The 15,033-nt window shown below is 40.4% G+C and overlaps 1 protein-coding gene across 8 annotated transcripts in view; it reads right to left on the bottom strand.

Annotated features, from left to right (window-relative positions):
* Positions 1–15,033, bottom strand: part of BTBD8 (BTB domain containing 8) — a 41,609-nt gene that overhangs the window by 1,399 nt on the left and 25,177 nt on the right. For 3 of the 8 annotated variants that reach the window (XM_028732780.2, XM_028732785.2, XM_028732787.2), the window contains 10 exons: positions 14,932–15,020; positions 14,637–14,739; positions 14,042–14,224; positions 13,449–13,586; positions 10,085–10,241; positions 7,777–7,838; positions 5,634–6,267; positions 5,023–5,113; positions 4,112–4,245; positions 1,145–3,445 (listed from right to left, as the gene is read on the bottom strand). In XM_028732780.2, the coding sequence (XP_028588613.2) occupies positions 1,145–3,445; positions 4,112–4,245; positions 5,023–5,113; positions 5,634–6,267; positions 7,777–7,838; positions 10,085–10,241; positions 13,449–13,586; positions 14,042–14,224; positions 14,637–14,739; positions 14,932–15,020 (3,892 nt within the window). The remainder of the gene's footprint in view (positions 1–1,144; positions 3,446–4,111; positions 4,246–5,022; positions 5,114–5,633; positions 6,268–7,776; positions 7,839–10,084; positions 10,242–13,448; positions 13,587–14,041; positions 14,225–14,636; positions 14,740–14,931; positions 15,021–15,033) is intronic. The other 5 variants (XM_028732781.2, XM_028732784.2, XM_028732783.2 and 2 more) reach the window with 5 other exon arrangements.

A 15,033-nucleotide genomic window follows, 5' to 3' on the forward strand; every position in this document is an offset into this window, starting at 1 on the left:
TCTGATACAGAAAATGACAAGTCATGTAAACCAACATTTAATGCACATGGATTTCTAAAACCACTAAAATAATAACTTAAAATAGGAAGGAGCAGAGCGAGGGAGGGGAAAACGAAAGGGAGGACATGATCACCAAACAGTGACTTAAGCCAAGTCAACCTCAAAGGGGCGAAAACAAATGGTTTATTCACAGGCTTAATATTTAAGTATTGCACATGCAAAGGGCAGCTGCAAGCAAGGACAAGCAAACAAAAAGAAGTACAGCTTGAGAAGTCATCCATTCGTATGGTTCTTCAGAACACAAATCATCAGTTTATAACTCTTAAATACACAGAAGTTTGAAAGATTCGGGTTCTCTGTGTTGTACTTTGGGAGTACCGAGTTGAATCCCTGTTTTAAGGAAGACACAAAACTAGACAAGAAGTTACCTAACCGTGTGAAGCAAGCATAAGTTTAAATGTATTAACTGCTGTTGTTTTTTAAAGCTGACCTTTCTCTTTTTAAAAAGAAATAATTTTTTCACTGGCAAAACTTAGAACTACAAGAATTCTGAAAAAGTATCTTAAGAGTATAGGCCAGCTTCTGCTGAAGCCAATGGCAAGGGCCCCACTGAATCCAACAGCAGCTTAAGAGGAGACCCTAGCTCTGTGCAAAACAGAAACAATAATGAATATAGCTCTTAAAAGGCAAATACGCAGAGCACTTTTAATTGAGAGTATTAATGCACTTATTGCACATCCCACTTTGATATAGATATATATAGATATAGATATATATTTATGTGAATCATATAGGCTGCTGAACCAATGGATAGCCAAGTTTCCATTAAAAGATGATATTGCCTATGTTCTATTGGGTCAAAAATGAACTCAAGAGCAGGGAACAGCATCCCACTCTCCGCTTTGCCCATGATAAATATTCCCAGCTGCCCACTGGACAGCGTCATACATATTCTATTATGGTCGAGAATATGGTATGCAACTTGAGATTTTGTTTGAAACATAAGCATTTAATTCTGTAACAGTTTGGATAAAATTTCTAAAGGTATTTGCTAGAGTTAGTGTCTCAAACCCAACTATAAATCTAATATTCCACTAATACGTAATATCTTGAGGAACTTAATGCTTTTATTTCTGTACGTTACCTGCGGATAAAGCAGAGTTAGCGTATTCAGTAGATGCTGAATCAATCTCTTTCACGTGGCCTTCCTGAATCAGTATATGACTCCTATTTGGGTCTACAGGTTTTGCAGAATTGTTCTTTTGTAACTCAGCATTATCTCTTTGATGAAGATCCAGGTGACATGGTCTTCCTTGAGATTTTGTGTCGTTGTCTGAGACTTTATTACACTGAAATTCATTGTTCTCTTCACTCTTGGCATTTTCCTTAACTTCTGCAGGAGACGGACTATGTCTCACAATCAAATCTTTCTCAGCAGGCTTCTGTTCCATAACTGGAGTACTCTTCTCCTTGGGTTTTTGCTCATTGCCACAAGGGTCTACAGAAGCATTCTCACTTTTCTCTAACCTTTCCTTATCATTCTCCTTACACTCCAGGAATCCGTCTTCAATCTCCAAGGAGTATCTTGAATAAAATGTCTTGCCATGATCCTCATGGGAAGTGCCATCAAACACATCAGAAGGCGTTGCAGCATCCAGAGAACGTTGGAGGGAAGTGTGGACCTCTCCACCATCGTCAGATCCCAATTCTTCACATTCATCCACTGAAAGCAATACCGAACGCTTAAAGTTTTTGGTGGCAGGGAATTCTTGACTTTCAGTATCGTTTTCTGCTGCATCTTCAAATGCGAGATTCACAATTCCATGGAACTGCTGAACAGGGATTTCTGGTGGAGGCAGGTTTTCTATGACATTTTCAGTTTCAGACTTTTCATCTTCCGTTTCATCAGCCGAAGAGGAGACCTGATCAGCTTCTTGAGGAAACTGTGCAGCGGCAAAATTAGCATTATTCCCCCTGGAACCACCCCTTTTCTCATCACCTTGGTGCAGCCACGCTTCAGGCCTTTTTCTAGGGATCTCATCATCACTTGTTGAAATAACACGGAAGAGATCAGAGTTTTCCTTTTTCATTTTCACTTCTATCCTCAGACTTGTGTCATAGATTTTGAGTTCTTCGGGTGTACTTGTATCACTGCTGCTTCTGCCAAGGAAATCATGGCATATCATAGTGCTGCACTTTGAAATCCCTCTTTCATTTGACCCCTCGTCATCCTGAGACCCTCCTGCATCATAGTCTTCCGATCTTGGCTTTATATCGTCGGATGATGTCGTTGCACTGCCAGTGTCCGATTCAGGGCTTTCTTTTGGATCAAGTGCACTGGAACTCAGATTCCAATGATCTGCAAAGGGGGCCTCTGAGTTCTCATGGCTCTCTGGGGTCTCTGTGGTATCGGTGTCTTTAGATGAGCATTTTTCTGCAACATGCTCTACAAAAGATTTTGAAGCAGCATCTGATTCCACGGTAGCCGATTGGGATTCAGTCAAGGCAGATTTATCAGAGAATTCATCAGCGCTTTCCGAGCCCATTATACAGACGTTAGAAGATTTCCTCCCCTCATGTTCAGAGTTAGAGCTGTCATTGGCTGTTTCAGACAAGCTGTGCAATGGATCTTCAAGATAGTTAACATCCTTTGAGGTATCATTAGATTTGCAACCGACCGATGTTACTTGTGTTAAAAGGTTCTCTCCTGTATGTTCCAAGAGATTCTGGTAGGCAACAGAATCAGGCAGAATTTTGCACTTCAATTCTTTAGAAGCTAAAATCGCAGGATTCTGGCTAACATTTGCACAAGTCACACCCTTCTCTTCTCTGACATGCTGCAATTCTTGTACAGTTGTTTTGTTTACAAGTGATTTATCATCCTCATTCTTATGAACCTGTTTTGCTATCTTTTCAGTTTTCAGCTCTGCAACACAATTATGTTCCAAATTTCCTTTCATGTCTCTCTCTTCAAGAGGGGTCACTTTTTCTGAATCAGGTATGTGCCTCTTATCTATCTCAAGCAAAGATGTTCTGCTGTTGTTCTTCTTCCCTGGGCTAGATTTGTTACTGCTATGTAACTGAGTTCCCAACGAAGTTGAATTTTTTTGCCCTTCTGCATGTAAATTCTTCTGAACTGGTGATTCGCTTCTGGAATGCTTCTGGCTTGAAGAAGGAAGCTTTGGAGCAGGTTGCCCTGTAACTATTTTCTGTTTTTGGTCTTTATTGTTCACCATTTCACCCTTCTTTGAATGGTTTTGGGTTTTGGATGTTATTATTATTTTTGCTGTGGCTTTAACTGAAGCTGCCTGCGGAGATTTAGACTTTTTCTTTGATGAAGGTTGCTTCTCTGATTGAGTTAGATATTGGGTCATGTTTTTTTCTTCATTTTGCTTAGGAGAGAGTCCAGGCTTCAGTAGATTTGGGGTCTCCCCTGGTGGACCTACTGAGACAAAAATCTAAAGGTTATGCTACATTCCAATTTGCAGAGTGAAGGAGCAGTGCCTGTCAACTGTGTCAGGACTTTCTATACAAAAAGAACTTCAAAAGGATGCTCAAGAACAAATATGCCAAAAATGAATAGAAGATTAAAGTTGCCCTTTGTGGAAGCATTATCACTACCAACCAGAACCACACTGTGGAACAGGCAAGAGCTAGCAATCACTAGGCTAAAACTTAGAACACTGCCATCATTAATTACGTTAAAAGAAAAAGAAAAGTCTTTGCAGTATTATGACTGCATTTATTACACTGTATTTGAGATCTGTAATTACACTAGCCACATGGTTAGTTTTGAAAACTATAAATTGATTTCTCACATACCACTAGAAGAAGGCATGGCACTGTAACCTAATTAGATGGCCCCTGCAAATTAGTGATGAGCAGCACTCCTATGAATGCCCCCAAATGGATTTGAGTTTTACTTACACTTCAATACAATGCATGGTTCCTTGAAAGTTACACCTGTATAATTCAATGGCGCTTACTCCAAGAAAGGGTGACTAGCTTTGCAGTTTAGTCATCTAACCACATGCATCTCTGATAAAGATTCCCAATTTGGAAATGATGGTTTCTCCAAAGTCAGCATTACACATACAGGACAAATCTTTACCTTGATTTTTCACAGTGTTAACTACGTTTTTTGTCTTCGGTTGCATGGTAGAGTTGCCAGAATCATTTCCCCTTTTCTTCAAAACTGCCTGCGGTAGGGGTTCGTTGTTGCCCTTTCCAGTGCATTTCTTTACACTGAAAACAGAAACACGCTGCTTGAATTATTTGTAAGATTAAAGATCTAGAAGGTTAACATGATACTGAAGCATCTGCATGCCCTACACGCGTTTCTATGTGAAAAAGCACAAAATGCCTCTAAGAAAAAAAGTCATAGCAGATTAAAAAGGGAGAAAATAGGATGTTAACAAGCAACACCATCTCTTGTTGACTCTATAGCTTGTCTCTCCATTACTGAGAGAGCTCAGAATCCTTTTATTATTTTACAGTTGCAAAATGGAGAGTCTCAAATGATCTTTAGGGAGGGTTGAGGTATAAAGCAGCAATGAAACAAAACTCTATAGCATTCTGGGGTTCATAAATTCTGGCTGTTGCCCCCAATCCCACTCCTCTGGCACATGTTGAGGACTCATAGGAGAGGGTGAGATCTTATCTGTGCTAAGGTAGGGAGAGTGTAACAAGCAATAAGAAAAACACATTTTTTAAATAAAAAACAACTTCCCCAAATGAGAGAGCACTCTCTCCCCATAGTCCTCTTGAATTCTCTAAGAAATCTGGGAAGCAGAATTTTGTGGCAAGCATGGGAATGGTGCCAGAAAGAAATGGTTGGATGATGCGAAGTCCTGAGAATATAACAAAAATAATTATAATGTCTTGCTCCAAATATAAACCAGAATACAGAACCTGGAACAAACACACAAGTTTTAGAATGTTTTGACTTGATGAACCTCATTTTCAACAGGGAAATAAAATCCTATTAATATGGAAAAACTAGTAGCCCAACTTCCAACAGACCTGTTCATGGAACCATTAGCCTCAAGATCATTAACATGTTTTTTAGCAGGAGCTCCATTAGACATCTTCGAAGCAGGCTTTGTTTTCAAAGCTGTATGATAAAATAAAAATAGAATTAGACAGTAAAGAGACCCATGTAATGAGCATCTGCTGGAAAGTTCAAATCTCACGGTTTAAAATACAATATTTTAGCTTCAACCACTTCCTCCCCAAAAAGATGAACCTTGATTATCCACAGTTGCTCCAAATGCTTCCTATTCAAATAACCTCAGCTTATGATTGCAAATTTAGCTGACATCCCCAGGTAATGGCAGCTAAATGAAATGTATTAGATGTAAAGTAAAAAATACTCAAAGGAATAAATATATTTTACCCTCATCTTCAAACAGCTGTTCAAAATTCTGTGAAGATTTTTCAAAGGATTAGCTATGTATCTGTCCATATTTTACCAATCTAAATTTCCTTTCTACAATCAAAACATTAAATTATAAAAATCAAATAAAAAAAAATCACAACCCACTTAGAAGTGATTTTTTAACAGATTCCCCCCTCCCCCGCCCCGTTTTGCAGTGAACGATTTGTGAGGCAGGTCCAAAGGGAATCTCTATTACCTGAGTGCTTTTTGCCTTCATCTGTTAATTTTTCCTCTTTCAGTTCATCGAGCTGTTCAATGGACATCCGTAGATCTGTGCTGGAGTTAGTGGACTTGCTTAGAGTTTCTGTGCCCATAAGAGAGGGAGATTCCTTTCCACTGGTCTTCTTCAAAGGTTTTGCTTTAATCTGTACACTTGAGCTCCCAGGGAGTACTTTGGGTCTAGCACCTGCAGTTTTACCTTCTTGATTTTTTGAGGCTTTACCACTTCCCACATTTTTGTGTCCGCTAGCAGATAAAGACCGTTCGGAATCCTGTTTGGTAAGCAGGCTTTCGGCCTTAGCATTTCCATTATTTTCAGTTTTGGGCTTTATAACAGCTCTAGCCTTGGGCGAAGGCGTTTTCTCCCCCATTTTGGACTCTTTCATCATCTTGCAAACGGCTTTTTTGTTGTCTTTCCCCTTTAAATCGTCATGTTTCAAAGCCTTATTAGTGCCGTTCCTGTTGGTAGCCGATGTGTGCCCAGATGCTCCTAATCCATCAGATTTCATTTTATCCTGATTAGTACAGGAACCACCCCAACTGTTTTGCTTTCTGTATGCTTTCAAAGCAGGATGCTTTAGACCAGAACTGTCAGTAGTGCATCTGTTTAACTGGGAGGAGAAAAATATGATAATTCAGAAAAGAAAGAAAAACAGTAGGAGAGTCACAGTTACTTACTCTGAAAACTTAGCTATTTAGCTCAGCATGAGTCTTAACTAACCACACTTGAAGAAAACGTTCTTATCTCCATTTCTGAGGTTTAGAAACAACAGCTAGTTTAAACATCTAAGGTTGTGTAAGGGCCCCCCAAATTTTCAAGGAGGGGTCTGGGGCCCCTCAAAATTCCAGTGGCTACACACAAACGCCGCAGAACACGCTCACCTTAATCGCACAACTCGTGCGGCACACCACACGGCATGCCTGTAACATGTCAACACATTGCGCGATGTCACATGGCATGCTGACGTCCCTGCGCCGGCCCCCTCAATTGCAGGGGCAAGCTGGCGTGCTTGCTTCCTAAGGAGAAAGCTCCACCGGATATGGTGGGACGGACTTCCAAGATATGCATAAAATTGTGACATAATTTATATAAAAGTCACTTCTCAGCATTTGGGCCAGAGGTGAACATATTTGAACAGGCTTCATTCTCAATGGTTGGGGTCACCAGGGACTAGAAAGCACTTCACATCGTAATTCTTCTGGAGCAATACAGTTTATCTTTTGCTTTTCCATATATAAAAATAACTGGATACATCCTTCAGGCAAGCAAAAGTAAAACTCTAGGAACACCATTGAAGACTAAAATAAGTCTTCCCCTGAGGACACTGGAAGGCCTGACGTTCCATATACAGAACACAGAGATGCAATGCATCTTCAAAGAATCCTTGAAATGGAAGTCCATCCTTCCCCCACTCCTGGCACGGGCATTTTTCTAGGATTCTAGTTTTGCAGATTATAAATGTACCTGTAAATGAAGTCCAGTACTTCCGAAACTTTCAGAAACCAAGGCGTGGCTTCCAATTGGTTGCAGGAGCATCCTGCAGCCAATCGGAAGCCGCAGAAGCCTCACCGGACATTCAACTTCTGAGGCAAAGTTCACAAACCAGAACACTTACTTCCGGGTTTGCGACATTCGAGTTCCAAGTTGTTCATGAACTAAGCTGTTCAAAAACCAAGGTACGACTGTATGCATCACCACCCCCTTATTTAGGGTTGGATTCTCTCACAAAAATCTCTCCAAATATGGAGGTCCACTGGGTATTTATTTGATGGGATGAATAAACTGAATAGCTCCATTCACTAGGTAGGACACTATTTGTGTTGCAACCTGGAAAAAATATGTTTTTATTTTTAAAAAAATCATTTCAGAGATGCATACAAGGAGAAATAGAATGCAAACTGCTTCTTTTGGAGTTGAGAGTATTGACTATTCTTAAACCAACCTCTTCCTTCAATGGGAAAGTTCACTTACCCTGCCCTCCCCCCACCCAAAGAAACCAAAAATATAAATATAGTTTCAAGATGATCATAGGTGTATATTAGCTCAGTTAAAATTACAAGGAAATGAAGTTGGCTAACACACTACTAGCTTGTGGTATTTTTTGTTGTAGTAGTTTTACCTGAGAACTAGTGAATACAGGCTTTTTGGTAGGTCTTCTATCATCGCCTTTATCAAAAGCAGCTGTATAAGAAAAGAATATCTTTCTTTAGAAAGAAATACTGGAGAAAAGGAATGAAGCTTCAGGGAAAATAACCTTTATGTAAAACAGGACAGCATTTGAGAAAGGAGTCACATTTTAGACCACAAGTAATTAAGAAATGATAGCAGTTTTCGACCTGAAGTGCAGAATGAAGGAAAATATGCAGGTTCTAGAAAGGATCCCTTAAATTGTATACTATTTGTTCCATTTTTGAAAAGAATGGAGCCACAAATTATTCTGACGAATGAGTTGGTTTACTTGCAGCTATGGGCAACTTTATTGTAGGCCATGACACTCCTTTAACACACAAGTGCCTCCTTGTTATCTCACTTCTGTAGTATTGGTCAATTACTGTGAATCTGTATTTCCTTTGTAAGCAAAGCTATGTTTTGGTTATTCCGAGGTGATCACACAGGCCTCTTTGGCCTGGCGACACAGCTCATCATATATGAAGTTTCCAAATAGAGCATGCTTCGCTGAAGCTCCCAGATGTGAGATTTCTGCAGTGCTTACGTAACCTACACTGGACAGATGCAAACATGAGAGGAAGTGCACTTGGTTCAGAATAGCCTTTGCCAGGGAGCAATATTTATGTGCCTGGATTCTGTAAAGCATTTCACTCCATCCACTCTAAAAATGACTGCACTAGATACATATTATTGCTTTCATAAAATATGCAAGTAAGAGTAAATTTTACCCCCCCCAAAAACACCTTTGTTCATTTAGTTCCTCGGTGAACCTCTGTTCTGGAAGGAAAGCCATGAGGCTGAAAATGGCATCATGAGGTTGATTTTTAGGGATGCCTCTATCTCATATGTGTGTGTGTGTGTGTGTGTGTTTTCACACATATCGTAACACATCAGTACAAATACGAGTTGTTCCATTGGGAACCCATAAACTGAAGAGCTTATCTCTATTTTTTAGCCTATTATTACTGCCATTAAAAACACAAAACAAAACCCTGCAGTCTCCTGCAATCCCTAAATGAAATTATATGCTTCTTTGAAAGTTCATGTGAACATTCCAATAGCTGCCAAAAGGAAAATATGTCCAGTTTCTGCTTATACATATACATACAATTGCAAATAATGACATATTTCTGTTTTTTGATATTGTAATTAAAATGCAAGGATGAATGCTGCAGATTATTTGAAAGCACAAAACCACGTTAGGGGTTGAAGGCACAACACTAACTTCGCAAACACAGGGTTGGTTACGGTCTCACATCTATAGAACCTAGTACTTTTACACTATAAAGCACTTTTTAGAATGATAGAGTCTGACTCTCCAAAACCAATTCTATTCCCAACATGACTTTGAGCCACTGATAACCAGGAAATGAAGGGGGTGGGTGGTGGGAGCTGAAGTTACAGCCTTTAAATAACACCCCACAATCTAGCTTATCCAGATTGTTCTTAATACAAACAAGGGGGTATTGTTGTTTTTCTAGCATTCATTTATTGCTACCCAACTGCTTTGCAAAATGCTGTAATCCTGAATATGTAGCTTGCTTTCTTGATTAAAGAAACTACATGACCACAGCACAAATACAGAAGCATTGCCCTGAAGCCATTTTCAGGTACCTCATCTGCAAGATTTTGTTCCATACATTTGAAAACAAAGGGGAGGCAAAGGAGCCACAGCAAGACTCCTTTTGTTTAAAGGCTCAAATTCTGCTGCTTACATTTCAGCGGCTGCTATGAAGCTTCCATGAAGATTCTTCTGCAGCAACAACAGCAACATACCAATTGTGAGGTTGACAGTAACCAGGATCTGTTATTAGGCAAAATTAAAGCTTTCCATGGTATGGAATGCAAACTAAAACCCTCCATCTGCTACATGTACTAAACCAGTCAACAGCTTGGTACAGAATTCTTTCTACCATGCCCACGTGCTTAAAATAAATCCCATCTTTCAATATTCTAAGTACAAACAAAAGACAGCCTACCTATTTATTTGATTCCACATATCTGCAGTTCCATGCATCTGCAGTAATAACATGCAAGCGGCGTCGTTCACAATAGGGACATACAATCACTTGGCTTCCATGCTTGAAGCTGGCAGAGCAGGATATTTGGAGCGTTTTTGTTAAATTATTATGTACTATTTGAGAGCAGAAGGCTCATCAACATATTCTCCCAGCTATCATTAATTGCCAGCTCCTCTCATTTCTTTAATAAGGGCACAGCTGTTACGCAACGTGCTAAGCTCTCGACAGCTCGCCTACCTGCTTGTATGTTCTGTTGATCGTCTGCCTTCAGCAGCTTCCAGCTCTGTGTGTGACGAACAGCATAAAACGACTGAACCAGGAAGATCCACAGCTTATCACGCAGAGCCTGGATCCTGCACGTAAACCCCTGCGTTCCAAGTAAGAAAATCAGCAGCTGGAAAGAGCCACATTGTCATAGCAACCAGTCATTATTCCTTTGCAGAATCTACTTACTCTTTAAGCAAGATCAATGATGTCATCACTTAGGTTTTATGATTGCCGAAGAGATGCATACGCGGTTTTGCAAAGGCCAATTGTCCTGCACCATAATTTTGCACAGCTTGAAACCAAGCCACTCCCACAAAAGCTGTAGCTCATTAAAAAATATAGCCCCCTCCCTTTTTTCTTTTTCTTTTTTTTTACCACAAATGAATCCCTTCATAGCTTTTTTACTCTCGGCTATGTCACTACAAGGTCAAATCCTCTGGGGGCCAATAATGCATCTGATTAAATTTTCATCACCCTTGCTGAGTAAGTCAACAATAGACGAGGATTGCAATCATACAGAATAATCTATGTGGTTTCTGTTTACAAGAGCTCATCATGTCAGATTTTAAACCCTGGCAGCTCAACGGGCAACATCCAGGACATTGCTAAAATTCATTTTTAGAATTACAACTGTGTTTTACACAAAAACACGGTAGTCTCATCAAATACTTGTAAAATCTTTAAAATATATATATTCCAAAGAAATATATGAATAACCTTTGCCTTCACTAGCATAATATAGTCTCTTTAAATGTCCAATGCATTCATCCAGTCCTAAGCATACAGTGGACTGGTTTGCATATCCCACCAAGCCACACCTTGTTTTTAGTTCTATTATTTAATTTATTAAATTTGCCAGTTGCTTTATCTTGTCTAGGACAACTAGAAGCTACTTGCAAGCAACCACACAGACAGACAATCCCAGCTCCACATAGATACATTAAAACTAAGAGGAAAAAATACATTAAAAACACCCTGCCCACATCTAAAAGGCCACAGATAGTTAAAACACCAAAGGCCTGGTTATAGAGGAATGTTTTTGCCTGGCGCCTAAAGATATGATGATGATGATGATGATGATGATGATGATGATGATGATGTGAGGCAAACCTCAGTGGGGAGAGCAGCCAACAAACTGAGGGAGCCACTGCAGAGAAGGCCCGTTCTCGTGTTGACACCCTCCGGACCTCTTGTGAAGGAGGCACCCAAAGAAGGGCTTCCTATGACGATTGCAGGGTCCAGTTCAGATCGTATTGGGAGAAGCAGTTTAGCATGAACACACAGGCTCCTGGAGAAAAGCTTGCATTTGCTTTACTCCTCATTAGGATTTTTTTGCTACTGCAAAGCCAAGGTTTGGTTTAGTGTATTGTCTGAACCTGGGCTTGTGGTTAAAACTCTCCCCAAACTGACAGAGGTTTTTTGTGGTTAGGTCTGGAGAGAGCTTAACCACAAATCCAGGTTTGGACAGCACACTAAGCCAATGGCAGCAAATGTGACTGGGGAGGAGCAAAGAAACTGCTTGCTCTTCTCTGGGAGCCCACAGATTCATGCTAAGTCAAGGTTTGTGAGAACCAGTGACAAATAAATTAATAACCAAGTAACTGGATATTTTATTATCTGTTGCTGATCCCCGTAGGCTCTCAGGGATAAGGAACATATTTTAATAAAAGGAAGCTACTTCCTGCCAAGTCAGGTCAATTGTCCATCTAAACGGCTACTTTCAATTTGGCCTGGCTGTGAGTTTCAAATCCAGCTCTCTAGTATCTTACATAGATATTTCCCCCAGCCCTGTTCAACTGGAGATCGCTCAACAAAAAAATGTTCAACTCTGAACCCTGAGCTGAACAGGCACCGAAACAAAGGGATGATTTGCTTGCAACCAATATATTTGTAGTGCTAAACATTAAAATGTGAGGGGATATAAAGTTTAAGTCAGTGGTTCTCAACCTGTGGGTCCCCAGATGTTGTTGGACTACAACTCCCATCATCCCTGAGCTCTGGCCTTGCTAGCTAGGGGTGACGAGAGTTGTAGTTCAACAACATCTGGGGACCCAAATGTTGAGAAAGGCTGGTTTAAAGTGAACATGCACTGATGTACCCCAGGATCAGTAAGACATAAGCAATTCTGAATTTTGGGATTTTCCAAGCTTCTACGAGTCATTCATTTTCCTGAAAACAAGGGGGAAAGAAACTATACTAATCCATTTGCCAAGGAACACAACATGAAGTAAGCTTAAGGGTGCAACTCAAGCAGCTACTGTACATATCTCTTCAAGAGAAATGCTAAAGAGTGATTCCCTACCCCAACTTAAGAGTGATACTTCAGACTCCAAGTTGGAAAACAACCCCAAACCAAACCACCACCACCACCACGAGACCTCATGTTCTTAATTTGGGTATTATGATAACTTAATTGTCCATTCAAATTACACAGCTGCTTGCTCCAACTCAAAGACATGGGCTGCGATTCAGAAAGATACATAGAATGTCCCACATGTATACATGAACTTTTCAGGCTCCCCTACCTCCAAATATCTAATACAACCACTCATGTTTCTCTAAATAAAAGAGGAAGCCTATATTAAAAGTTAAGGAACCCCCAAAACAGCGTTTGAGCAAACTGGCAGCTACAGAGGTGGAAAGCACCAACCCCTTCTGTACCTGCGGCCTCATAATGCAGCACATTTTTCACTGCTGCACCTTTGCATGATCTAGACCCATTTTGCAGAGGAGCAGCGCAGGAAGAATGACTCGCAAGCGAGCTTCCTTAAGATCACAGCACCACTGATTTCATCCAAGATTTACAAGGACATGCTTACATACTCTGTTGTGCCAGAACAGAAAAGGGGCTGAGGGAAAGAAGCATGTACACAGAGCTCCCATCCTGTGTACTAGCAGCAAACCGGTTCCTGGAGTGACAATTCTTAAGCAGACTAAAACAGCATTAACATATAAGAGGGAGTTGTTAGCAGGCTTGGGGGATTTGGGCCACGATTTGCAGAAGGGCAAAATTAAACTTTAGAAAACACCCTGGTGAGTACTGGGTGCATTTGGAGCTCACAGAATGCTAGGTTTCTACTGGAGGAAAAATGGAAAGGAAGGGAGAAACTGAATAAACATATTAACAGAAGAGAGGATGTGCGGCACGAACCCCAAAAGGAGCACACAGCACAAGCAATGTTTTGTTGCAAGTTCTACTTATAGCAAGACTACACCAAGTCACTTGAGCCAAGGATGAGCACCTCCACAAAGTGTAAATATTTTAGGAAGTTAATTCATTAGCCAGATTTCAACAGCGGAATATTTTTCCCTTTGAAATTTTTGTAAGACCTACCGTGTCCTTCACTTTTGCAGAATTTAGCAAAGTGTCCATGGCTGTAAGAAGAGAGCAACTGTTTTCAGTGCCAACACCCTTCTCGACTGCTTCAAACACTTGATCAAGGAGGTCAGGTTCACTGCTCATAGCCTGAGACTAGAAGACATTATAGAAGCAGTCAGTTGAAACAGAGACGGAGAGAGAGAGAGAGAGAGAGAATGCATTTTGGTGGCAGATCTTAGATTGGGCATTTAGGCTATAGGGGGAGAGGATCCTGGGGCACATGTGCGTCCTCAGGCACTAGATTGGTGATCCCTGCACTAACTGAAAGTTCACAAGCCCGCTGAAATAAAAGTGTGCCTAACATCACAACCCTATCTCTACTCAGAAGCAAACCCCATTAAGTTCAGTGGGATGCACTACCAGGTAAAGTGCATATAAGACTGCAGCATTGCAACCCATCCTAAAAAATAACCAAGCAGCTGCAGCCACTTTATCTCAGTGGGTAGAGAGATCGTTCACTGCTTCGAAAGCCCAGTTTCTAGTGACAACTAATCCCAGCCTATGGTATCGGTTGCTATAACATTGGCATCAATCAGATAAATTTTTACCTGTAGCAGGGCAAAAAAGCTCTCGCTTTGTATTACGTCAGGGAAATGTGCCACCATAAATGCTACACACTCTTCTTGCAGTCTAGATGCCAAGAGAAGAGCTGTTTCAGTCCACTTCACTCGGGGAAGACTCCCGATCAGCCGGTTGGCTTCCATCAAAAGATGGGCAGCATTCTGTGGACTCTGAAAACAATACATATGTGCTCTGAGCAACACGGAATATGCAGTTTCTACACTCTATTTCGACATATAAAAATGTTACAGCCTAATGATCAATCAAACTTCTTATTTGAATGGTGTGTTATATTTTTAACATCTGCTTAGAACATTTAAATACACAAACCAATAGCAAACATGCCACCTAAATTATGCTGACGTTAGCACCACTAAAATTATACTAATTCGAAATGGTGTATCAAAAGTCGTCTAACAGCTACACTTTCCACTAGAGGTTATATATTAACCAAGGCTGGAAATCTTAAGACACAATGAAACAAAACTGTCACCTTGGTACATGAAGTGAAATCAAGGCAGGTTGATTTCTGCATTAGTGTCAATGCTTTTTTTTTATTTGAAAACAAGCAAACAGACTTACCAAAGAGTTTATCAACATGCTAAGACAATTATTCTGAAGCTCAGGGGATAAACTAGCAAAGCTCTTCTCTGACCAACATCTTACAAAATGCTGTACCATCCACCTGTTCAAAGGAAATATCGTGCTTAGACAAATCAACCCATCAGATGTCCCATCACATATGTGAGCAGCTGCAAAGTATTTTCCCATTACAAGTCAAAGAGTTTAAGAAACGATACGCGCCTGCTGTTTTCCAACAGTTTTCTCAAAACTTAAAGCGATGAAGGAAAGAAAGAATCAAAATAGTTTAACTCACTTCATGCAAGCATCATAAAGGCTTTCCGCTCCTGTCGAATGGGCAATAGCTAGACATTCGATAACAGGCTGGTGCTTCCCAGGCACAGGCTAAAATTGTAAA

The sequence above is a fragment of the Podarcis muralis genome, chromosome 5, assembly GCF_964188315.1.
Source record: "Podarcis muralis chromosome 5, rPodMur119.hap1.1, whole genome shotgun sequence".
In the NCBI taxonomy this organism is placed as follows: Eukaryota; Metazoa; Chordata; class Lepidosauria; order Squamata; family Lacertidae; genus Podarcis; species Podarcis muralis.